Raw genomic sequence first — 27,023 nt, 5'->3', positions numbered from 1 at the left:
AGCATTAAGTTGATGAGTATCATCAACATATATTATTGACACCATGTGGAAGGTACCTCGATTTACAATCTTAAATGTCTAGCATATAAACATTGTCATGAATATGATGCTGAGGTATTATTTACTTTGCTTTATGGAATAGGGCTAGACCTTATGCAAATATCATTAATGAATGTAACAAAATACTTCATACCACCTAGTGATTGATAAGGCATGGGACCACAAAATCTAAATGCATAAGAGCCATGGCTCATCCACGTGCATAGAACTAGACTTTTTATGCAAGTTACGAGCCTATCTGCCATTTAAACAATGATCACATGAATCAAAACATGAGTAGTCAAGATGTGGTAAGTATTGTAAAAGAGTCATAAGTTTCAATACATGATCAACATATCTAGATACAAGCAAGGGATACATGCTACCAACCTTGGCATATCTCTAGCAAAAATGAGGTTCCAGGTGTAATCTTCCATGTAGAGTCACCAAAAGGTACATGACACTTGTCATCGTGCAATTGTCCAACTAAGCTAAGGCTTTTAGTTAAAGTCGAGACATAACATACATCGTGCATTATCAATATCAAACCGTAATCTCACATGACCTATGGCAACAATATGACATATGTGATCATCACCTAGTCTAACTAAACTTGTAATAATGCAATAGGTATAGAACTAATGATGATGCGAGGTAACATGGAAGGAAGCCCTCAAATCAAGAAGCCAACATTGAGAGCAAGCTGACTGAACATCAAGCAACTCGGTAGCATCAAGTGAAGAAGCAACAAGTATGTAATCGCTTGAGATGTACCCAAGGCATTTCTCTCTTTTATCTTAACACTAGACTTAGAAACAATGATGTGATCATTAGAAGACTTGGGATTATCGTGTGCTTTCCCCTTTCCTTTTTCACACCTATCATTTCTCATTTTATGGAACTATGGCCTTGTGTGAACATGCTACCCGTTTCTAGGTATCGTAGGCTACTCAGTCTCCTTCACAATAGGATATGCCTATCACCATTCCATAGCGGTATCATCAACTTATGTAGGATTCATGTGTTTCCCATTTTCCAATTTCTTTGCCTTTCACTTCGCCTTCTACTTTTTGCTTACCGCACTTGCTGTAAAAAACTTTCATGGAGATGGATCCAATGGCACCAACCTCAACATCCTCCCTTGTCAAGCCTATAGAGTGCGATATTCTCCTCAATGCTATCAATAGACTAGCTTTAGAGAGGATGCCATGGTATCAACTTGGAGAAATAAGTGGAGGATAAGATTGTGCATATACTATTGTAACTTTTGTCAGTAGATTTTAGGCTACTTACTACTACACAATAATAAATATTAACCTCCTTGTCATGGAGTGCAAAACCATATCATATGTTGAAGTGCCATAATTAACTCATCAATGTTGACAATGTATATCACACCAAGGAAGACCCGCCTTCTAATCAATAACTATTTGTTCACGATTGTCATTGCTACAAACTTAAAGCATTAAGTTGATGAGTATCATCAACATATATTATTGACACCATGTGGAAGGTACCTCGATTTACAATCTTAAATGTCTAGCATATAAACATTGTCATGAATATGATGCTGAGGTATTATTTACTTTGCTTATGATTTTTGACCTTGAAATTAGCCCCAACATAATAAATTTTGCAAACTGAATTATATTAGGTCGATGAATCTCTTTAGGTAATCAAACTCAACCTCTTGACACTTTTGGAAGGCACATAACCACTTGAATTTGACACTTACTACATCTCTATTGGTGAGAGATACCATATGAAACTTATGCTTACTTATTTGAGTGAAAGAGCTAAAAGGAGCATCTAACTACATCAACTCAAGGTATTAAATGTTGAATATTGAGTTCCAACACTCTCATCTAACCTATTTCTTAGGACATCCAAATCTACCTTGAAACTGGAGAAGCATCCTTAACATCATTACCATAATTGTGAACATCCTAGAGAGTGGAGATTTGAGTTAAAAAGTTGAAATCGTCATTTGAATTTCATTGTACCCAAATCGAGGTATTCATAAATAGCTCTAGTAAAATTGATATATACTTTGAGTTGCTCTTCCAAGTTTCAAGCTCAAAAACTTGTGACACACTCTCGACACACCACATCTACTCACCTTAAAGTAGAGTATATCTTATTATCTTAAGCACATAACCTTGCATTCCAATCTATTATCACAAGGTATCTTAAACCTTTGAGGTATTGCGGAACACATTTGAGACTATTAAATGTGGAACTTTGGACCTAATAGACTCCGATTTGACATGTTCAATGATGTTTTAAAGCTACAAGTCTAAGGATATTACTATTCTCTCTTTCACATGCACACACACACTCTGTGTGTGTGTGTGTGTGTGTGTGTGTGATAAAGGTTTAGGACATACGAGAATGGGAAAGTCCTTCCACATTGCACTAGATGGAAGGATATTGGGACCTTTAGGGGACATATTTTTTTGAAGGTGGCTAAATATTGGAATAGCAAGTTTTTGAATACTAGATTTGAGACATGGAAGTGAAGAATGCAAAGAATTCGGAGATGCACTCCTTTAAGGAAACTTAACCTAGTTTTGTGAAAAGCAGTCATGAAGTGGTCTTCCCAAGCAAGTTTCCTATAAGGGAAATTATGAGTTAAGTCAAAACGATATTCCCATCATGCATGTTGTGCAAGAGAAATGCTATGTTAGTTCAATGTCTCTTCTAGGAATGCCATGAAGTAAAATGTTTTTCAATGTCCTTAAGAAGATGGGTGGTATGACTTTTTGAAGATCCTGGTGAGCTTAATGAAGGCTTCTAAAGCTATTGAATTTAGTAAGAGCAATAACTATTAGATCTACAAGGGCTTTTACAAACGTTACACTTATTGGTCGAGTCCCCTCTAACTTGTGCTTGGACATCCAAAAAATGTGCAATGAAAGGCCTTGGCAAAAAGGACTCTATTTTTGGCACTCCATACAAAGCTTGCAAGAAACATCTATAAGCACTTTGAAATATGACAACTTATCATGATGTATCCCAACCAATAGGTGGTTGATACTTATTTTATTAATATATCATTGCATGATGGTTGCTAAAAATAAAGAATAACCATATGTACAAGAGTCTATCTTGCTAGTATGCAAAAGCCATATTCATCATTGGGAAAAAAGCCCAAAAATGTTCAATTGTGATGCAAGGATCTCTCCCTCCCCCCCCCCCCCCTCTCTCTCTCTCTCTCTCTCTCTCTCTCTCTCTCTCTCTCTCTCGTAAAGGGGCCGATATAATAACAACTAACTTTGGTTCCTTTAACCATGCACTAAAAGCAATAATTTAGTGAGATGACTGTAATTCAAAAGGAAGGCTTGCTAATAGGTAACACACTTGTGCTTGTAAAGGGACAAGATAGACATGACTACTTTTTCACTCGTGAAATACATTTATTTAGTCACAAAACCCATCCTCAATCAACATAGATATGTAGCATGTATGTGGTAATGCAGGGGGTGGTGGCGATCATAGTATAGGGGGATGCCACTTTACTAGTCCCCCTTACTCTACCTCAATGTGTGCTGTGTGTGTATGTGTGTATGTGAATCTCTCCCTATCTCAATCTCTCCACGTGTATCTCTCTTGCAATGAGAGAGGAATAGATATAGAGAGACTGTTTGAAAAAAGAAAACAAAGAGAGCACACCTAGAGTGGGAGTTTGAGAGAGAGCACATGGCCTAGATCCATCATGTGTATAGAAATAGTGAGCAAAGAATGTATTTTATTTGTGGATGAAAAGAAGGCATTGGTAGGTGTTTTAAAATTAATTGCTGCGCAAACAATGCTTGCTAATTGATATCTGTTAACTAATAATGTCACACTAGTTGTCACACAAGTGATGTAGAAGATGCATCACTTGGTTGAGGAAACTAGGCTTCTTGCAAAAGCAATTTAAGCTTCTTCAAAAAGCATTGCATGTTGAATGTATTTTTGAAAAAAACGAGCATGTTACACTCACTATTTTTTCAAACATTGCTAACATCCCTTTCCCTTGTGCTATAGGGCTATATATATACGCTTTTCTTCTTTTCCCTCTTTGTTTCAAAAATTTTCTATTTTTTTCCTCTCTCTCTCCTTTCCTCCAATTCCCTATATCTTTTGTCTCTCTCTCTCTCTTTTTCTCTCCCCCCCTTTCTCCTCTCTTTTCTTCTCTCTCCCTATCTCTCTTTAGATTTTTTTCTCACATTTTCTCTCTCTCTGTGTTCATATTCTCTATCCTTTTCTTTTTCTTCTCTCTATCTCTCTCATTTTCTTCTCTCTCTCTCTCTCTCTCTCTCTCTCTCTCTCTCTCCTCTATTTTCTTTCTCTCCCTCTATTCCCTTCCCCCCTCTCTTCTTATTCTTCTTCTTTCTCTCCCTTCCCCTCTCTCTCTACCTTTTGTTTTAGTTTATTTTCTCTCATCTCCTTATTCTCTCTTTTGTCAAATGTAAAATTCTCTCTCCTTTTCTTCTCTCCCCCCTTTTCTTCTCCCCTCCTCTCTCCTCTCTTTTCCTTATCTATCCCTCTCCTCTTTTTTTCTTTTCTTCTTCTCTTTCTCTTCATTCTCTCTTTGAAAAATTTGATTTTCTCTCTCTCTCTCTCCCCTTTTCTTCTCTCCTCATTATTATTCTCTCTCTCCTCTTTTTTTCTATTATTATTATTGTTCTCTCCCTTTTCCCTCTCTCTCACACAATATGTGGAGAACTATGTTAAATTATTTTTAATTAAAACTTTTAAAAATATTTAATTAAAATAAAATAAAAAAGAGAGAAGTTCAAATAAAAAAAGTTTAATGTGTGAGAGAGAGAGAGAGAGAGAGAGAGAGAGAGAGAGAGAGAGAGAGAGAGAGAGAAACTTTTGATTTAAAAAGGGGAGAGGAAAGAGAGAGAGAAAAAGCCTACATGTAGACAGAGGGGCGGAGGGGTTTAATTAAAAAGGGGAGGGGAAAGAGAGAGGGAGCGATTAAACATGCGAGAGAGGGAGTTTTAATTTAAAAAGGGAGGTTTGACAAGGGGGATAGGTTAGGGAAGCCCTTTGAAAAATTGGGGCTTTTCGAACTTGCAACCAAAATAATATAGTAAGATGAAAACAATCAACTATGTTGCTTGCACGGATTGTAAGCATAAGCTACTATCATGTACAAAATGCTCAATAGGACTCTTTAAAAGTGATGTACTCCCGTGGGGCAATAATATTTGCTATGGGGTGATCTAAGATAAGTTTGCTAAGAGAAGGTACTCCTCTTCGATGTGAGAAAAGATGGCTTGGAACCTGAATCTATTGAAGGCAAGGAGGTCGAGCATGGTGATAGGGTGGTGGGTGCCATAGAGAGAGAGAGAGAGAGAGAGAGAGAGAGAGAGAGAGAGAGAGAGAGAGAGAGAGAGAGAGAGAGAGAGAGAGAGAGAGAGAGAGAAGTCCCAACCCCTCTTTTGTAACCCTAACGTCTTTTTTTGTTCCCTCGTCCCCAAAAGCAGCCTCGAAAGCACACAGAGAGAGAGAGAGAGAGAGAGAGAGAGAGAGAGAGAGAGAGAGAGGTCCTAAATGCACTTAACTCTTAATATCCCCTCTTAGTATGCCCTTGTATATGCATCTTACTACTATATTATTTCAGCTATAGGTTCGGAAAGCCCCAAACTTCCAGAGGGTTTTCCGAACCTACTCCATTTTTCAAACCTCCCTTTTTCAATCAAAACCCCCTCCCTTCCCCTCTTTCTCACGTGCAATATCTTATTTTCTCTTCCCCTTCCCTTTTTTCATTAAAGCTTCCCCCCCCCCCACCTCCCTTTTTTAAATTAAAACCCCTTCCCCTTTCTGTCACTTATAATCTCTCTTTCTTTTCCCTATCCTTTTTCTAATTAAATTCTTCCCCCCTCCCCTCCCTCTCTCTCTCTCTCTCATGTGTAAGGCCTAGGTTCTCTCTCTCTCTCTCTCCTTTAATTAAATCAAAATTCTTTTTAAATCAAAAGTCTCTCTCTCTCACATAGTTAGATTAAACTTTTTAATTTAAACTTTTTTAATTAAATATTTAAAAAATAATAATTTAAAGTTTTTCGAACATAGTTATTTACACATTTTGAGAATGAGATAGAATAAAAGAGAAAGAGAGAGAGAGAGAGAGAAGAAGAAGAAGAAGGATAAAAAGAAGAAGACGGAAAGAGAAGGGGGAGAAAGAGGAAAGAGAATATTATTTTTTAATTAAACATTTTTCTTCTCCCCCTCCCCCTCTCTCTCATGCGTAGGCCCTAGGTTTTCTCTCTCTCTCTCTCTATGTTAGATTAAACTTTTTAATGTAAATATTTTATTTAATTAAAATAAGAAGAGAGAGAGAGAGAGAGAGAGCAAAAAAAAGAAGAGGAGAGGGAGGGAGAGAGGGAGAGAGATGAAAAGAAAAAAGGAAAAGAGAGGAGAGAGATAGAGAGAAGAAAATGAGAGAGAAAATAAGAAAAAGAAGAGAAAGATTTTGAACATAGTGAGAGAATTATAGAGAGAGGAAAGATAAAATTTAAAATAAAAAAAGAGAATTATAGAGAGAGGAAATATAAAATTTAAGAGAGAAAGAGAGAGTGAAGAAGAGAAAAAAGGAAAAGAGAGGAGAGAGGGGGGAGAGAGACTGATGGAAGAAAATGAGAGAGAGAAAATAAGAAGAAGAATTATAGAGATAGGAAAGATAAAATTTAAAAGAAAGAAAAAATAAAAAGAAAATAAAAAGGAGAAACTTTCTTTTTAATTAAGAGAGAGAGAGATATATATATATATATATATACAAAGAGCAAAAAAGAAAGAAGAGGAGAGGGAGGGAGAAGAGGGGGAACAAAGAGAAAGAGAATTATAGAGAGAGGAAATATAAAATTTAAGAGAGAGAGAGAGAGAGAGAGAGAGAGAGAGAGAGAGAAGGAAAAGAGAGAAGAGAGGGGAAACAGAGACAGAGAGAGAAAAAATAATAAGAAGAAGAGAGAGAATTATAGAGAGGAAAGATAAAATTTAAAAGAAAGAGAAAAGAAAAAAATTTAAGAGAGAAGAAAAAAAAGGAAAAAATAGGAGAGAAGGAAAAGAGAGAAGAGGAGAGAGAGAGAGAGAATAAGAATAAGAAGAAAAAAGAGAAAAAGAGGAAGAGAGATGGGGAAAAAGAGGAAAGAGAAAATTCTTTTTAAAATTTAAATATTTTTTGAGAGAGAGAGAGAGAGAGAGAAGGAGAGAGGGGGAAAAGAGAGAGAGAAGATAAAATTTAAAAGAGAGAGGAGAGAAGAAAAAGATAAAATTTAAAAGGGAGAGAGAATAAAAAAATAAAAAATAAGAGAAAGGGGAGAAGAAGAAAAGAGAGCGGAGACAGAGAGGAAAAGAAGAGAGAGAATATAAACATAAAGAGAGAATTATATATAGAAAAAAAATAAAATTGACATACTTTAAAAGAGACTTGGGAAAGGGAGGGAAGAGAGTGAAAGAAGAAGAAGAAGAGAGAGAAAATTATAGAGAGAGGAAAGATAAAATTTAAAAAGAGAGAGAGAACACATTCGTTGTGCAAAACACACTCCAAAACAAAACACATTCGTTGTGCTCACTGCTCTATATGGAATGCCAGTATGGTTTATAAGACTTCTGAGTCTTGTAGGCTCCATATCCTAGGATTGGTACATACCCCCCATAACGTGTTGTGAGTTTCTATTTATTTCTGCTTCCTTTCTCTTGTCCCTACCCGTCTGCATGCATGTATGGCAGGCTGCAGCAGCAACTAGGACTAGCAGTAAGTCGGGTAGGAAGAGCTGGGGTCGTCTCACTGTATCTTCTTCCTCTTCTGAATAAGTCGCCGAACCCTTCTCCTTGTCCCCCTTCTTCATTTTCTTCTTCTTCATCTTCTTCTTCTCCTTCTGGTCTGCATCAGCAACATGACTGGAAGGGAGGAGCACCACCAGCGGCAGATGTCGAGCGAGCACGAACTTCTATTCAAGAAATTGGGCAGCTGTTGCTTGGACCTTCGTCATCAGCCTCGTCATCATTACCAGGATGCCGAGAACGAAAGGCCAACGAACCTTGTAGCACGCCTTCGACTAGAAATGAACTGCCTCCAGACGGGCGTGAGACTGGCGCAAGGTTCTCTCTCTCTCTCTCTCGCGCGCGCTCTCTCTCACAAGTATACTTAGTTGTTTTCATTTCCTTCTCATTGTCATTCTCGAGCCGAGATAACATGGTCAGATGTACTCACTTCTTTTGTCTCAGTTCGTCGTTTTCATCTCCTTTTCATTGTTATTCTCCAGACGAGATAACACGGTCACATGTACTCACTTCTTTGTCTCATAAGCCATCCGGCTTCTTTAGAGAAGCAGATTCTTCTTTCTTTCTTTCTTCCTCTCCCTCCTTCCCTCTCTGGGTGATTGCATTAATTACAAAGAATGCACAGGAGTCACATGACTCCTAAGAATCACCCAAGGTCACTCAAGAAATGGCAGGATGTCAGGGAGCGAAAGTATCTTTGGTAAGAAGACCCGCGTACTCCATGGTGCTTAACTGACACTGCAGAAGGCCTCATGAGCGACCAATATGGCTATGCACAACAGAGTGGGAACAAAAATTGAAAGCATTACGAGAACAGTCCAATCATGCCAACATTCGAAAGGCGAGGAAAGTGGAAAACCACAAGTACATGTGGTTACGTGGAACCTGTTTCTCTCTTTCTCTCTCTCCACATTACCCCAAAGACAAGCCAAGGTTACGTACATGGAACATGTCATATAAGGTAACAACGATGAAACAAACTAAGTCTTACAAGGGACAAGAGTGTGAGTTGCAGATGAGCTGACGCCCCTCCAACTCAACAATCGACTTGTAGAATTAGCGAAAGTTAGAGTGGCAAGAAGGAATGGAAAATGGGCTGTATATAGAGGAGGAAAAGTAATTATGAGAGTTCCACACTCCACCTCCCTAGAAGTAAATTTTCTTGTGATGTATTTCAGCTATTCTTTACACGTTTAATGAAACCCAATGTTTGTAATCAAAGCTTTCATGAGTCATGAGAGATTAGAGTTTAGTCTTTTTTCATGTTTCCTTGTTACTTTTATGTGCCCACATGGCGTTGATGTCCTGAAGTGGAATGTAATGAATTATTTGATTTGTCCTATAGGTCAATTTTGGCCTCCAAAGGACATATATAATTGATTAATTACATAAAGATGTATAGAGGTCACCTGATCTAGTATTAGCAATTTATTGGAATTTTTTAATAAGGCGAGTTCCCTAGATCACAAAGATTAAGGACTTAGAATTGAGAAGTAGCTAAAGAAAAAGCTGCAATCCAAGGATTTGGATGTTGCTTGGTTAAAATATTGGTAGTCTCTCTCTCTCTCTCTCTCTCTCTCTCTCTCTCTCTCTCTATCTCTTTATGCCCACAACTCTCTTTTTCATTTGTTACTTCTAGTTATCAACCTTTTACTAGCTTGTTGGATCATGCAATCATTCAAAATGTTGGAAAACAATGCACAATAGTTGTGTGGAAAGTGACAAATAAATGAATGCAAGAAATATGAAGGGCAAAATAAACAAGTTTCCACATGAAGGCTTCCACGCTAAAAACTGAAGTATGAGGATTGTGGTACGTTGAGATTTGACATATATAAATCAGCGACCAAGACTAGAGAGTGAGAGTGATTGACCTATAGTTGTTACTTCCTTTTGTCAACCTTTTGCTAGCTTGTTGGATCATGCAATCATCCAAAATGATGGAAAACAAGGCACAATGGTTGTGTGGACAATGAAGAATAAATGAATGCAAGATATATGAAGGCAAAAATAAACAAGCTCCGATAGGAAGGTTTCCATACTAAAAATTGAAATAATTGGGTACATCAAGATCTGACATATGTAAATCAACGACCAAGACGAGACAGAGAGTGATTGACCTATAGTTGACATAAATTTCACTAACTAAAGTGCCATGTGACAAAAAAATCATGGAACAAAACATGACAAATAGTGCCCTTAGACATGGGGTGATGACACATTTGTTGTGACTATTGTTAGACCAAATATGAAGCTGTATGTGCTCAATCTCAACACCTTCCGATGACTTGATAGGGTATAGGACTGAGGGCATCTTGGCATAGTGACATGGGTTGGGGCCAGGGACGGGAATGGGGATTGAGATAAGAATGGCCATCCTTGTTACCATGAGAAAGGGCTCTAACATGAGAATGAGATTGGGACAATAGATGAAGCTAGAAAATGGCTGTCCCATGTCACTATTGCTAAGGGGCTACAAACACGTATGTACAATGGATTAACTCTATCTCAACCAAAGACAAACACGATGGTGGTTTGACTCTTACATGCTATAAGATATCTCCATGGAGGAACCCTAATGTATTTGGCCCTCAAATGGGAGATCTACTTCCACATTAGGGGCCAGGGCAGTGGTACTTTGGTTGTGAGAGTAGGTGATGATATTTGGTCTTAGGAGTGCACTAACTCTTGAAGAAGTAGTGGAAGGTATATAAGCTCTAGGGTAGCATCAAAACATGCTCGGTACTTTGTTTATGTAGGAGAGGTTGCGACTACAGGTTTCTTGTTGCTATAGAATTGAACAAGCTCCAAGCCCAAGGTGTAAGTATCCTCCATTGGATTCTTGGTGTTGATGTCATTGGTGTAATTTGAATTGGAATAGCTTTGTAGAATAGTGTCTTAGGGGAATCGAATATGAAGAAAAGTGGAATTTGTAAGATAATGAAGTACTTGTACTTGGGCTCGCACTTGGGCTTACCAATGAGGGAGGTAGTAAATTGTTTCAAAGTATTGACAAAAAAGAGATGTTTGGCCTAGCATTTGCTAGGTATAGAAGAGACTTCAATATTGAGAGTGGTATCTATTAGCTTGGGCCAATCACAAGCTTAAGCTTGGAGTTTAGATCCATGGTAGTGGATACAAGGGTGCACTCAGCCATGCCAAGTTAGAAAGAATCTCCCAACAATGTTGCTGCTACAAAAGGATAATTTCATTCTCATCCTATGAGATCTATATGCCAAGGAAACAATGAAGTTGACTTATACAATGCTCATCCATGATACCAATCAATTTGGGAGTATAAGAACTCGTAACAATCAAAGCATGGTCATGCAAGATAATGAAGTAACGAGAAGAATAATAGAATACAAATAGAGGTTCACATGGAGTCGTAGATGAATCCTTGCGAAGTAAAAATTGATTCAATCCTTTGATATCATACTTGAGGCATGTGCTTTAGGCCATTAAGCGCCTTTATAGATAGTTTGTTGCTTGGAAAGATAAATCCCTTGGGTTGCTTCAACTGTAAGACTCTCATTCCTAATGCACAACTCAACAAAAGAAGAGAGAATCCAAGGTAGGTAGAAATTCTTAAATCTTTATTACAATAGTTAAATAAAGATTTTTACAAGAATTGGTTGTGAGAGTCTTACAGTTGTTCCAAAAAGCCTCTTTGTTGTAGCAAGAATCATCAATCAATTCGGGCCAATTTCCCCTTGATTTTTCACCTAAGACTTGCACAAATGGAATCACCAATTGGCTAAATGTTACCCCAAATTACAATGAATGGGTTGGCATCTGAATTCCTTGACAATTACACAAATTTCAGGCATTGAATTCAGTGTGTGATGCCTTCACTAATTGGCACGGGTTTTGAGGTGGTTGTTAGACCCTAATTATTGCAGAAATTTAGGGTTTATAGCAGAGATCTCGTTGTTGTGCACCAAATTTGGCTGAGATCTACTCCAAATGGTCCAGAAATGCTAAGCTCTCCTAAGAATGGGTTAGAGAAGGTGAGAGAAAGCCAAGAAGAGAGAAATCTGATTTTCTTCGCGAGAAAACCCTAAACTTTACTTACTACATGTTTCAGCTTGCATTTAATACAGTCATGTACTGCTAGGCACCTGCGAAATGTTGTCACTTGATCAACAACGCTATTGCCAGCCCTTGGAAGCTGACTCTGTGCTGTTGCCTGTTGAGGCTCCTAGATGGGTGTCTTTTTGCAACAAATTGCTGTTCTCTGATAAGAAAATGAACTAGGAGCTCTCTCTCTCTCCCTCTCCCAAGTTGTAGACTAATTGAATTGTTAAGACCTAGCCCCCCAAAAACGTTTTCTGAGTTTGCATGGGCATTTTGGCTAAGTGGTAGCCTTCTAAATCCATTTTTTAGCATTATCTAGCCATTTAATTAATTTTCAGTAAAATTAAATTCAGTCCTTCTGACCTTGCTCAAAATTAAATGTGCCCATCTATAATTTAATTGGCTAGGTCATTTGCAACTTGAAGTGGTCCCAATCTCTGTTGACCCTTAGAATGGAATTAATTAATTAATTAATGCTAGTCCCTAGTGTCATCACTGACACTTATTGGTCAAACCATTGTCATAGGGTCACATTTGATACCAACTGATTGCCAAAGCCGAGCTGGCATAACTTATCACAACTTTTGCCTTTGACACCCATTCCATCCTCGAGGTCCTTGGCACGTTACCATGAAATAATTGCCATGTGCATCACATGTGTAATCAACCTTGCACATTTGATTCAATAACTTAATCAAATTTATCGGCAAGATTAAATCATCTTAAAATTGCACGTGCCCGTGACACTAACAATTGTCATCGACCCTTTTATCATCGCTTTGGAATTCGAGTAGTCAACTCCCAAATTCAGTGACTCCTTTCAATTATCAGTTTTCCATGAAAAAAAAGGTGACTAATGTTTTACCAGTTGCCATGTCGTCAACATTCTTTTTTTTATTGGGGGGGGGTGTTATTTTCAGCCTTCACAAATTGTGCTGATTGCTGCTATGTTTACCAAGGCATGATCTGTTAGTGATTGTGCATACATCTTACCTCTCGTGCAATCCTTCTCTCATGTGCTTTCACAATCCTCCTCGTGTGTGCTCCCTTGACAATGTCATCCATCTTTACTTGTCTTATTACTTGTCCGATGTAAGAGAATGTGTATGTGGGTGGTGTCTAAGTGGATTACATTCTCCCCCATTAAAACTATGGCTTTTCCGAGTTGCATAGCCTTTTGGTAGATTTGAAGCAAAGACAAAGAGTCATCACCAAACTAAGACTCATCCAACCATATTCAGTGTCTTACCAAGGATCATTGACACCCCTTTGTGAGCGTAGGCATGAGTGAAACCCAAGAAACCCCCTGGGAGTGAAGAGTGATCAAAATACAAGGGTCATCCTCCACCAAAGGAGATCAAATTGAAAGCATTGCGAAATGCTTCAAATTTATCATGAGGAAGAGCTTTGGTAAAGATGTCTGCCACATTATTGGTGGTAGGATAATAGACAAGGTTGATATCTCTTGCATGTAGCCTCTCTTTGACAAAGTGATAATGTATCTCAATGTGTTTTGTGTGTGCATGAAACACCGGGTTCCGTGCCACTGTAATGGCACTATGATTGTCAGTGAACAAAGGAGTAGGCTTCGTGACAGATACATCTAGATCAGCTAGCAAGCGTCTAAGCCATACACATTCAATTGTGGTAGTGAAAGCTGCCTTGTATTAAGCTTCACATGACGATGTGGCAATAGTGGACTGTTTCTTGCTAAGCCAAGATATGCAAGATGAGCCAAGAAAGAAGCAATTGCAATTTGCCACTAGTGGAGTGACGTGAATCATAATCACTAGCCCAATTAGAATCACTGTAAGCATGTAAGTGTAGTGGTTCCTCCTTGGCGTAAAGCAATCCAAGAGATCTAGTACCTTGCAAGTAACAAAAAACACGCTTGACAACTTGCCAATGTGACATGCCTAGCTGATGTATATATCTGCTCAGGGCTGAAACTGCAAACAATATGTCCGGCCTAGTGTCGCATAGGTAGATCAAGCATCCAATTGGCTGGAGCATATGTGTGTATATCAAACAAGTCACTGTCATCATGCAGTGATAGCTTCATTCTAGGTTCCATTGGTGTACAGACTGGCTTTCAATCCTGTAAGCCAAACCTCTCAAGGAGTTTACCAATGTATCTTGATTGTGATAAACCGATACCTCTAGCATCATGTATGAACTAAATGCCCAAGTAAAAATGCAAAGACCCCAAGTCTGACATCTCAAAAGTTTGCAGTAAATTTTGTTTAAATGCTGAAATCTGATCAGCATGTGTCCCTGTAAGTAGAAGGTCATCAACATATAGACAAATGATCAGCCTGGATCCCCCTTCTTTACATACGTAAAGAGTAGACTCTGATGAGCTGTTTATGAACCCTTGGCTGAGTAAAAAGGCATCAATCTTTGCGTACCAAGCTCTAGGAGCTTGTTTCAAGCCATATAAAGCCTTTTTCAGCTTGCAAACCAAGTATTTGGATCCCTCAACTACAAAACCAATGGGCTACTGTACATATACTTCTTCATGAAGTTCCCCATGTAAAAACGCAGTCTTTATACCATCCAACATGTCCTCCTTGGATACATAGGTAAATACATTACCTCCTTGATTTGCCATGATAATCAATGCAAAAAAAAAAGAAGAGCAAAAGAGCAATGTTCTAGCTGGACCAACCTAGAAATCTCAAAATTTCGAGAAATTACAGCAAATAACTTGCTGCAATTAGCGAATTGAAGTACACTTTGTCAAAATTGTCTGTAATGCATGCAGTCCAAGGTGCATTCAATACTCAACAACATTGCAGAAGCAAAAACCCCTAAATATCTTGCCCCAAAATGCTCAAAAACTATCTGTTTCAGACTGCAATTGCTTGCATGTACCAATGTCTTCAGAAAACCAAAAAGCCCCCAAATTATTGACTTATTTGCTAGGAAATTTTTCATCAAGCGTGTCCCAGACACGTATCTAGATTGCTGTGCCTGCTCGGGTAGAAGCCCTCTTTTCCAGAGATGAATCTGGAACTAAAAAAGTAATGTCTACTTTGACAAATTTGTACCTGGCGGTGGCGAGAGCTGTTTGGGGTCGGAAGCAGTTGGTCATAGTCGCGCTGGTGGCACGCGGCGTTGGCCAAGTTGGAGGCGTTGCAGTCGTGGTGGCTGGCCACAGGTGTAGGCGGAGCTATAGTCGTGTGTAGCACAGGACATGGCAAGATGGGCGCTGCTAGGGCATGGTGGACGGAGGAAATGGGCCAGGGGGTGGCACAGGAGGCTGGGCAGGGGCGGCGTAGGCTGCAGATGAGCGTTGCACAGGGCGCAGAGGCGGAGCGCAGCTGGTGCTGGTGGACTTCTAGCGCAGGGGGTGGACTGAAATACTCTGGGTGCCTATTTGGCAGCCTTGCAGGTTTGGAGATGGAGTTGATTGTTGGACTGAGTGCCAACAAGCTAGAGCGTGGCGGCTCAGGTGGCAGTGGCCATGAGCTGGGCAAAGCTAAGGTTGAGCTCATACCAAGCGTGAGAGGTGGAGAGGATCGAAGCTCAATTGAGAGTGGAGTAGACAGTGTAGAGAGTGAAGCATGACACCCAACGCAGTAGAATAAAAAGTTCAGAATGAAAGTACAAACTGTGTAACATAGGCACATAAAATAAAAGAGAATAAATTTGGGGAAAAAAACCTCTCATAAGGAGAGTAAAAAGTGCCCCATTGTCCTACCGACTCCTTAGGATCACCAACACTCCTGTATGAGTGTAGGCATGAGTCAAACCCAACAAGTTGTCCTTTTGCTTTTTGCAGATACTCCTTAGGACAACTGTGTTTTTACCTTTTTCAACTTGGACACTCTCTCTCTCATCAACAATAGTGTTTTCTTGTTCTTTGCACGATTCTTGAAGGATACAAATGGTAGATTGGTATGATAGGCAGGATTGAGTGGATCAGGACTACAAGGATTGTCATTGCAACAATCGAGATTGAGAAGACTAGTGTTCACATAGTTGTGAGTCATGAGGATTGTCATGAAGACTGTTGAGATTGATACAATGATTGTGACGCAAATCGATAGACGGACCGTGGCTGGTTCCTTCGTAATCACCTTTATATCATTCTATCCTTGCTTTACCTTTGTGGCTACTAGTTTATGATTGGCCATTATGGCACCCTTGTATAGGTGCATGTCCTACCCTTACTTTGTTAGGATTGAGCGGATCAGGACTACAAGGATTGTCATTGCAACAATCGAGATTGAGAAGACTAGTGTTCACATAGTTGCGAGTCATGAGGATTGTCATGAAGACCGTTGAGATTGATACAATTATTGTGACGCAAATCGATAGACGGACCGTGACTAGTTCCTTCATAATCACCTTTATATCATTCTATCCTTGCTTTACCTTTCGTGGCTACTAGTTTATGATTGGCCATTATGGCAACCTTGTATAGGTGCTTGTCCTACCCTTACTTTCCACCTCCAAAAAGCTAGAAGGGAGGCACTATTCTTCATGGTTGTGCAAACTCGAGTGCATCCTTGACACCTTTGGTCTCTTGGATCTTGTGATAACCCTATTTCCCAACCTATTGTGGATTCCCATGTTGAAGTGACCATAGGCTTGGCAACCTTTTGTGGAATTGATTGAATGCCAAAGCTTGCTTTTTTCTCTTCTTGAGTTATACAAATTTTGTACTCTTGCATGTAAGATGTATCCATGCCATTTTGAAAGTATGGACCAGATTGGCTTATGTTTACTAGGTTCGGACATTTGGGCATCACATGACTCTTGAGTGAAGCTTTGTATCATAGAATTTCCCTACGATGAAGGACCACATCAACAAGATAGAGGAAATTCAGGGTGAGCTTGCATTTGTCATTAAAATTGTGACTTTGGAAGACCTTGTTGTGACACTTTGATCACATCTTCTATCATCAAAGTATGACGTATTCTACACTAGTCTTCTCACCTCTTGTATGAAGGATATTATCACTTGGAAGGAGCTAGTCCTAATGGTGCTAGAGCATGTGTGTCACTCTTTTGACTTTGATACGGGTTTAGAAGGAAAGCACAAAGGATATGCCAAGTGTCCACACTATGAGAAGGCCTTGCATTTCGAGGAGAAGTGCTACAAGAGATACCCTCATATTTGTCTGAGAGTAAAGGATGGAGCTACATGGATCCTCCCTCTGTGAGAGTGCATAGCGGGAAGCAAAGTGAACATGGAAAGAATGAGACAAAAAATGAACATAGGTGAGAGAAGGAACAATCTAACATCAATGACTGAAAAGGACAAGGCTGCAAGGGGCAGCTCCAATACATAGCTCTATGAGTTAGTGTAGGTGCCACATGGTAGTAGGGGGATGGGAGAACAAGGAGGGCTGACTGATCACAAAGGATAATGAGAGTGAGATAAATAGGAAAATTGGGGGCCCAATTGGTAATAAAGTGGCCAAGTCCAAAATATGGGCGCCCAAGACAGCCTAAAATGCCCAAAAAGAAAATTTTTAATGCGCCCTCCATCTAAAGTGCCTAAAACACATAAAATAACAGGCAATGACAATGTGCTCGTCTGACTTAGACTAAGGCTCATAGGTAGGAGATGACGATACAAGACACATGACTGCTAACCCCCACTCTCAAATCTTGGATGTGGTTGGAGGCTGAAGAAGATGGAGATCCGAGGGTGGCAAGAAGAGTGTCAATGCCGATGAAGTTTGTCAATGAAGAATGCCAACCAAGGAGCAAAACCCCCTCTCTAAATAAAAATTTGATCAAATGGAAGGCCACCGGAGGCCAATGGAAATAGAGAGGCCTTGAATGGATCACTCTTGAAAACTCTAGATGGTGGGCTTGGGTGAGCTAAGCCTTTGACCAACGATGAGATGATAGTGAGGAAATATTGAAGGTGTCATAAGCTGCATAGAAATAATAGGAACCAAGGACCAAGCGGAAGGGGACGGTGGCTTGATGACAAAGGAAAGAGGTCGTCACATAAAGGAAAGGTCCGAAGGAAACTGTAAGCCCTAAAGAAACTCATCACGATCTTGGGAATCCCCCTTTGACACACAAAGGGCTAGGGAATCCACAACCGCATCAATGATATTGTCCCCCTTTGAAAGGGATGGGTGGTACGAGGGAACCACTAGAGGAGATGGTGGGGAATGGGATGGAATCTTTGGGATAGATGGCATACAATCAAGAATGGGTGTGGCAATGGAAAGTTGCCTTAAAGGGCCTTGCACAATCGAAGGGGAATGGAGGCTCTCTTGCCAACCTGTCAAAAGAGTGGCTTTTGTAAAAGAATCCTCAATGAGACGGTCTACTTGGGGAAGACAATGTGAGTCTCGACTCTCAAGTCTAGTAAGGCCATAAATCCAGAGAAGAGGGAAGTCGAGTCCGAAACAAGTACGGCCTTTGAAATGGAGCTTGATGGATGGTTAGACAATAGAGGCAAGATGCCAACACCACTAGTAGGCGCCAAAGAGATGTCGCCAGTAGTGACAATACCCTCGGATGGATGGAGGTTTTGCAACAAATCACCTCATGGAATCGTATGACTCGATGCACCACAATCAATGGGTCAAGGCTGCTTAGAAGTTGAGACAACTAATGTAGGCTCCTTCACTTGATGAATGTGGAGAATCATGGATTCGGTAGTGATATATCTAGTGATGAAGTAGAGGTAGATGGAGGCTTCGATGTAGATCCGCCCTTCGCTCTTGGATGAAGGTGGGGGCATTGTCTCTAGAACTTCTCCTCTCGGGGTGCAAGGCCTTCCCAAATGAGGACATGTGGGATATCCTCGATGCTTCCCCGCAAAATTTGTATCAGAGTGTGAAGATGACTTTGACTTCTCTCTCTTCCCCGTCTTTGTACTTGTACATAAGGTGGGAAAAGCATGGCTATGTGCATCGGATCACTAGAATCAGTCTCACTGTGACACACATCCTGCTCAAGCTCCAATGGGACCAGCTTCTCCCAAGTGTTAGTCTCCCGACTAGAAGTGAGCTTCGGCTCTCTTGTCTTCTGAGAAGCACTGGGATCTTCGTACTCAGGAGGATATAGTCCTTGTTGGTGACATTACATTGGTGCCTATTTGTGGTGTTGGCACCTTGCCTTTGTTGCCTGACCTTTTATTTTTGAGCTTTGTATCAAAACTTCGACAAGTGTCGGACTTGGGCTTTCATGTCCTCTTAGCTCATGGCCTTATGAGGCTTGGTGCTCGGGTTGTCTTCATGACCTTTTATTTTTGAGCTTTGTATCAAAACTTCGACAAGTGTCGGACTTGGGCTTTCATGTCCTCTTAGCTCATGGCCTTATGAGGCTTGGTGCTCGGGTTGTCTTCATTGAGTAGATTGAATTCATAGAGGATTCTTCATTAGAGCCATTCTTGTGAGATAGTTTGGTAGAGGAGGGTGCTATAGGGATATAGAGGTTCCATTCCCCTTCCTAATTGATGGGTCCTTTGTGGCAGTTTTCTTTTGTTGAAATAGTTCTCGTTTATGCACTACCCATCCCATAGGTTCTACCCCATTGGCCACCATCTCCTTTGGTGGTTCCCTCCTATCCCCCATACCTTTTAAGAGGGGGACGATCTTGGAGATGTAGCTATGGATTCCAAGATTGTGAGGAGCTTTCTCAAGGATCATCTTGTGAGGTAGCCAATGTTTTGTGTGAGCTTTTTGAGGGGGATTCCCAAGATTTGCAAACCAAGTGCTCTTTGACTTTAACCACAAACCTTGGAGGTTGTGATACATAGACATCCTTATGAAGATCATCATTAAGAAATGCTATCTTAATGTCCAAGTGATGCACTTTCCATCCATGATGGGCAGGCATAGCAGTAACACATCTAACTGTACTCATGCGAGATGTAAGAGCAAAAGTCCCCTCAAAATCTATGCCCTTTTTCTTGAGTATAGCCTTTGGCAACCAAGCATACCTTGTACTTGTCAATTGAACCATCAGCCTTGCATTTGAGTTTAACTTGCGTTTGAGTTTAAAAACCCATTTTGTGCCAATAGCCTTCTCGCTAGGTGGGAACTCATCAAGATTCCAAGTACCATTAGTAGCAATGGAGTCCAACTCCTCTTCCATGGCTTGCAACCAATGTACACCTTGGCGTGTGTCATCAAATGAAGCAAGCTCATCCTCATTCAAAAGTGAGCACATGAGTGCATGCTCATCAAGAGGAGTGTACTTTCAAAATTTCCACAAAATGTGCTCCCCTTGCATTATGGGCAGTTTGTCTAGCAGCCTTTCTAGAGTGTTGAGGTAGAGGAGTATCAATCTTACTCTCGTGGAGAGTTTTGACTGATAAAGCAATTAAAGATAAGGCCCGTGCATCTTTGGAGTCCCATTTCCTTTGTTCATTTGTGGGGGCAGCAAGACAAGCAGCTTGCTGTCCTCTAGCCCCTCTCTGAGGCGTTTGAGGAGCAAAGCCTTCTGATCTAGCCAAATCACCGGTCACAAAATCCCAAAGGCGTCTAGCAACCAATACATTGCGCACCATGAAACTCCACAAGGAGTAATTGGTGCCATCCAATTTGTCCTTATGAATAACGACACCCAAAATGTTGCTTCGATCATTGTGACCCTGTTGTGCCATCGCTGCAATGAAACACACGAAATCTGCAACCAAGCACATAGAACATGGAAGCATTGATAGACTAGAGGTGGAGGGAGCAAGCCGTGGAGGCAATGCTACAAAGATAGGTATAGTAGTGTTGGTGGCACTGTTGGTGTAGAATGTGAGGCAATAGGATGGCAACAATTGGGCGGCGACAGCTAGCAAGTGCAAGGTGGCTGCATTGTGCATTGGGGGAAGAGCATGAGTAGATGGTGCTGCAACTGGATATTGGTGGGTTTGGCATTGGATAGTGAGCAGGCTGCAAGTTGGGTGTTGGCAAGGCAGCATTTGGTGAGTTGGCAGTGTTGCAGTAGCTCCTTCTTGGGTAGATCCAGTGGGACACTCTCAACCTTGCCTTGGCAATTGAAGCTGGCAACGATGTGATAACCTTGCTCTGATACCGAATGTGAGAGATTGGCTGGCTATGGAGGGTATAGGAACAAGAGAAAGTAGACAATGATAGTGTGTGAGCTGAAGAGAGTGTATTAGCTCAAGTGGATAGCAGTAGAATGAAAGTACTCGATGAAAGTACAACTAAGGTACAAGGTTGACCAACACCCTAACTATAGTTGAATTCAATAACTATAGGACCTAGTGTCACCACATTAAAGTTGTAAGACACACCGCACTTCAACACTTTAATAAGTGTCCACATGCCACACAAATTACATTGGGCACTTCTAGAATTGGCAAATTCTAACATCATTTGATTAGGCTATCTTCTGGATAGAGATCCTTCCTACAACCCTGAGATCCATTCTATCTAATAAAGTTGGAAATTGTTGACAAATGGATAAAGAAGGCTGCCACTTGGTAAAACTTCCTAGTCAAAGTTTGGAAAGGTTGAATGAGGTTGAAGGGGAGAAGGAAAACTCATTTTTGCAATCAGGAGCTGAGAGGTATTGAACTGCTGTTGCCTACTTTTCAAGTTGTTTCCTAGTCTTCAGGGACCATTTTGGAGAAGGTGATTGCATATCCTTGACCTTGGGAAACTGATGATTGCTGTTGATGCAATTGCTCTTGAAGATTACAGTCTTTGATGCTCTAATGTTTGGGGCTGGAAAACATGGACATAAGCCCAATTTCATCGATATCTCGGAACATATCTCTGAATTTTCTCTCTCTATAGCTTTCTCTCTCATTCTTCAGCCAATTCTCAACTTCCCTCAACAAATCTTAGCAATTCCACCCATTGGAGGTGGAGAATATGAAGATTCTCTACTATAAACCGTGATTGTTTTGATAGCTACCTCGGGAAGTGTGCTTAGAATTCGGGGTCTACGACTTGAATTTCAGCAGTTGAAATTGTAGAATTTCAGGGAGATTCAAGAGGCCAACCAACCAACATTGAATTTGGGGCTAGATTTGTCATCTAAGGGGCAAGGTGAAGGCCACTCCATTAGATTAAGGGGCAAATTAGATTGAAGGCTTTTTGGTCATTTTGGATAGGAAGTGGCATTTGGATTAGTAGAGGAGATTGAAGGAATCTTAGTGTACTCCAATAAATTGCAATATAAGCTAAAGAAATACGGCAATGGGTATTGAGATCAACTATTAGAGTGCAGTGAATGTGCGAGCGTATGGACAAGATTGAAAGACAATGAACAAGAGAGAAGAAAGAGAGAAAAAAGAGATAGAAGAACACAGAAATCTATAGTCAAAGAATGCTGAAATGAATAAGGTAGATATACAAACAGACTCTCAAAGTATCTCCTTGAGGAGATCTCTCTCTCCACCACTTGGAATGACATGTCATGAAGGTAGTCAAGGAGCCAACTCTCTTTGTCGCAATGAAGTGTCGTAGGACTTGCTTGCGGGCAGCTAAGCTCTCCTAGTAACCTTCGAAGCCACATTGTCTCACATGTGGTGGAAGATGCTGCTGTAAACGCCTCGAACCACGTAGTATGCTTAACAATTATGATATTCGCTTGTTTTCGAGATTTAATATAAAAGAGAATATCATAATTGTTAAGCATACTACGTGGTTCGGGGCGTTTACAGTGGTATCAGAGCTAGTACAAAAGGGGAAAGTGGAGTAGCACAAGACAAGTGTCCAGCCACATGTCATGAGATGTGACAAGTGGTGGGACACTTGGAAACTTGTGTGACAAGTGTCTTGACACTTGTCTCTTCTCTATGGCCTTCCTTTTTGGGCTGAATACTGTCAAGAATAGAAACAATCAAATTTAGTAAGCACAGTCAGAGTACAGAATTTACTATTTTTAGAATGACATCCCTATTTTTTAGGACTAGCATTTTTAGGCTAATTCGAGGCTCCTAAAATTTAGGGACCTCCTAAAAAATAGGGACCCCCCCAATATGGGTGTCATATGAAAGCTTTTTCCATGTATATCGCAAAAACGGTATCAGAATCTTCATGTGACTTTCCTTTGCAAAGAAATGTGCATTTCAAGCTTTCAGCCCACACATGCACATTGTATAAGCATTTCATGATCATGCCATCTTGTTGATTGTAACTGTTTGTTCTGGCAGATCTAGCCCACACTTCAAGGCATCAATCCTTTCTGTGTGCGAGTCTAACCCTGATATGCGTGAGTTTTGGTCACAGGCGCCCAATCGGGCCATATAGGTGAACGTGTGAACTATCTTTTCTCTAACCCACCGCGTGGGTCCACCATAACCTGTGACCACTCATCAGTGGCCAGCTCCAATGCACTTTTCTTTATATCTAATTAGTGCAAAGGAAACAAATTTAATAAATCATTATATAGACAAATTAATTAAAAAGGATACAAATTCTGTTTCTATAGAGTTGTGACAGCCCTCTGGCTTTTATTCAGCTATCCTCAGCTGAAAAGCTTCTTGATATGGCTGAAGAATGTTTGGGTAATCCTTCATGAATTTTTCATCTACCCACTGTGCATCTGTTGTGGGTAGATTCTTGAATTTTAGTAAGAATTTTCGTGTCACAAGGCCACTTCTCGTGGTTCGATTCTTGTGAAACAAAATCTGTTCAGGTTCCAAGAGTTACTCTGTTTCTTCAACTTCTGGGGGATCTTCAGTAATGGGTTTCTTTGGTTCTGGTCCTATGTAAGGTTTTAGCAAACTTACATGAAAAGCATTGTGTATTTTCCAATGAGCAGGAAGCTCAAGTCGATAAGAAACTTCATTTATTTTCTCAATCACTTTGAAGGGTCCAAAGTATCTACTGGAGAGCTTAGGAAAAGATGAATTTTGACCAGAATCTTGTTTGAGCCTGCTTTTATCAAACTTTAGCAAGACATATTGACCTTTTTCAAAAGCCAAAGGTCTTATTCGTTTATTTGCTTGCTTCTTTTGTCGCTTTTGGGCAACTTTGATAATGGCTCGAACTTGATCCATTGCTGGTTTTAAATCTTTGTTTGGCCGTCAGTTTAAGGATGAAAAGCTGAGGAGAACTTTAAAGTGGTTCCCAAATTCTCAAATAAAGCACGCCAAAAGTTGTGAATTTGGAGTCTCTATCTGAAATGAACTCAGAAGGCATACCATGTAATCTGAAGATATGTTGAATGAAAAGTCTTGCAGCTTGTGCGGATTTCAATGTTTTATGACATGGAATAAAATGTGATTGCTTGCTGAATCGATCAATTATGACCCAAATCATATCATGACCTTGAGGTGTTCTTGGAATACCTGAGATGAAATCCATTGTGATAGATTCTCATGGATCTTTGGGCACTGGAAGAGGTTGCAACAATCCTGGAGTCTTCTGCCTATCATACTTGGATTTTTGGCATACTAGACAAGCCTCAATGAAGTTATGTGTATCTCTTCGTAATGTTGGCCAATAAAAGTAGCGCTCAATTGCACTAAGAGTGGCTGCCCTCCCTCTATGCCCTACATAAGGGGGTTCATGACTTTCTTTAAGCACCTTTTGTCGAACAAGAAGAGTGACACAAAGGCGATTGTTCATGAGAAGGTAACCGTCTTTGATGGAATAATCTGGATGAGAACCTCCTTGCTGTAAATTTGACCAAATTGCTTTTCTCCACATCATTTAGACGGCGGCTTTCAAAGGCTACGGCATGGCCTTCTTGATTTAGCACTGCACCAATACAATCACCGCAAGCATCTGCTTCCACCACAAATGGTTTTACCAAATCTGGAATGATAAGAACAGGTCCAGAAGTAAGAGCTGTTTTCAGCCTTGTGAAGGTTGCCTTCTCTTTTTCCTTCCATTGGAAAGAGGTCTTCTTCTTTGTAAGGTCATGAAGTGGAGAAGCCATATGTGCAAAATGCTTGATGAAGCGGCGGTAATAAGAGCATAAGCCAAGAAATGATTGCACCTCATGTACATCATGAAGATGAGGCCATTCTTGGATTATCCTGATCTTTTCAGGATCCATCTGAATCCCTTTAGAAGAGATGACATGCCCAAGGTAATTTATTTTATGCATGAAAAATTCACTCTTTTTACCATTTACCAAGAGTTGATTTTGTTGAAGTAATTGTAGAACAATCTCCAAGTGCTGATTATGCTCCTCTTCATTCTTGCTAAAGACAAGAATATCATCAAAGAAAGTACCGACATATTGTCGATGCTCTCTAAAGATGTGCTCCATCATTCGATTAAAGGTGGCTAGTGCATTGGTTAATCCGAAAGGAACCACCAAGAATTCATAAAGACCGTATGAAGTGCGGAAAGCAGTTTTGTGTACATCTTGCGGTATTACCCTAATTTGATGATAACCACTCTTTAGATCAATGCGGCTGAAAACCTTTGAGCCTCCTAGACGATCCAAAATGTCGTCCATTCTGGGAATAGGAAACCGATTCTTCACAGTGATTTTGTTGAGGGCTCGATAATCAATGCACATCCTGAATGTGCCATCTTTCTTTTGAACAAGAAGAACCAGTGAACAAAATGGTGAGCTACTTGGCCTAATTAGCCCATAGTTGAGTAGGTCTTCGACTTGCTTTCTGATTTCTTCTTGTTGAGGATGGCTCACATGGTATGGTGCTATATTAGGAGGAGAACTGCCCGGAATAATATCAATATGATGGTCTTTTGGCCTTTCTGGGGAAAGCTGATAAGGAAGATCTTCCGAAAAACAATCTTTATACTTTTCCAAGAGCTGAAGTTGCTCTTGGTTTTGAGCATTCATATTATCTTTTACATCAGTGACATAAAGCAAACAACATTGAACACAATCCTTAATTGCTCTAGAGACTTGCATATGGCTTACCATAGGTATGGTGTCTCCAGAAACTCCAGCTTGGATCTCGTACTTCTTGCCTTTGTTGGTGAGTTCTACCTTCTTTTTCTGAGAGAAGATGGTTGAATCTACTCTATGATTCCAGGGCATGCCAAGAATCACATCGCAACCATCAAGGTCTCCGATACAAAAGGTATCTTCGTCACTCTAGCCTTGAATTTGAAACTTGAGCTTGCCAATGTAGGGTGTCACAGTCTTCACTGTGTCACCTTCATCGGCATTTAAAGCTTGGCGAACTTCTGCTGGAGTGTCCATCTCTTCTTTCTTTAATCCAAGCTCTTTAGCTAATTGCAAGGAAATGACATTTTCATTCGCCCCAAGATCTATCAAAAATAGTGCTTGCTTACCTTGCAACTGTCCCCAAGCTTTTAATAATTTGCGCATCTATGGAGTGTGAGTTGTGTTTGCAACTACATCACTGATAGCATTGATTTTCACTGGCGACTTAGGCTTGTTGTCAGAAACCTTGCTTTGTCCATTGTTTGGACATTGCTTCGCTATGTGGCCTGTTTGTCCACATTTAAAGCACTTCCCTTCTTTCATGAAGCACTGCTTTTCTTCTTCGGAAAGTTACTTTACTTGTGTCCTTCATTTGGGGCTGAATACTCCTCATCATCAGCTACTCTCTTCTTATCATTCTTTTGGAATGATTTGTTGCCATTGTGCTCCATTTCCCATGTCTCAGCATGGTCAATGAGTTCCCTGAGACTAGAACAATGATAATGATTAAGAGTAGTACGAAGTTTAAAATGCAAACCTCCTTGAAACTTCCTAAGCTATCATAATTGTTAAGCATACTACGTGGTTCGGGGCGTTTACAGTGGTATCAGAGCTAGTACAAAAGGGGAAAGTGGAGTAGCACAAGACAAGTGTCCAGCCACATGTCATATTAATGAAAAAGGATACAAATTCTGTTTCTATAGAGTTGTGACAGCTGTTCTATACATTGTATCTGTAGAAGAAAGGGCAACTGTGGGGTGCTTCTTGCTACTCCATGAGATAACACTTGCACCCAAGTAAAGCAAATCTTGTTGTTGACCTCCATTGGTCAACATCTCTCGTGCAATCTGAATCTGTCTGGCCTGTAAGAACCAAGGCCGAATCTCTTGTACCTGCTAGATAATGAATATCAAGATGGAGAGTTCCCCTGAAGAACCGCAAAATCCTCATAGCAATCTCACAATGAACCACTTGGGGTTCACTTATGAACTCGGCCAATAAACCCATAAGAAACCACAAATCAACTTGAGTGTTAAGAAGCCATATCAAGGACCCAATCAACTGCTAGTAGTGCGAAGCATCTCCCC

The 27,023-nt window shown here is 40.3% G+C and overlaps 1 protein-coding gene across 6 annotated transcripts in view; it reads left to right on the top strand.

Moving 5' to 3' along the window:
• The first annotated feature begins 7,609 nt into the window (after positions 1 to 7,609).
• The window catches only part of LOC148040108 (DEAD-box ATP-dependent RNA helicase 26-like), a 108,416-nt gene continuing 89,002 nt past the window's right edge, over positions 7,610 to 27,023 (top strand). For 5 of the 6 annotated variants that reach the window (XM_087696735.1, XM_087696730.1, XM_087696749.1 and 2 more), the window contains exon 1: positions 7,610 to 8,133. In XM_087696735.1, coding sequence (XP_087552861.1) covers positions 7,751 to 8,133 — 383 coding nt within the window. In that variant the 5' untranslated portion in view covers positions 7,610 to 7,750. The remainder of the gene's footprint in view (positions 8,134 to 27,023) is intronic. The other variant, XM_087696751.1, reaches the window with a different exon arrangement.

Source organism: Lygodium microphyllum, chromosome 2, assembly GCF_053477565.2.
Source record: "Lygodium microphyllum isolate KBCC chromosome 2, Lygodium_microphyllum_v1.1.10, whole genome shotgun sequence".
Lineage (NCBI taxonomy): Eukaryota > Viridiplantae > Streptophyta > Polypodiopsida > Schizaeales > Lygodiaceae > Lygodium > Lygodium microphyllum.
Note: the sequence above shows the minus strand (reverse complement) of the source record. Positions and strands in the feature narration are given on the sequence as shown.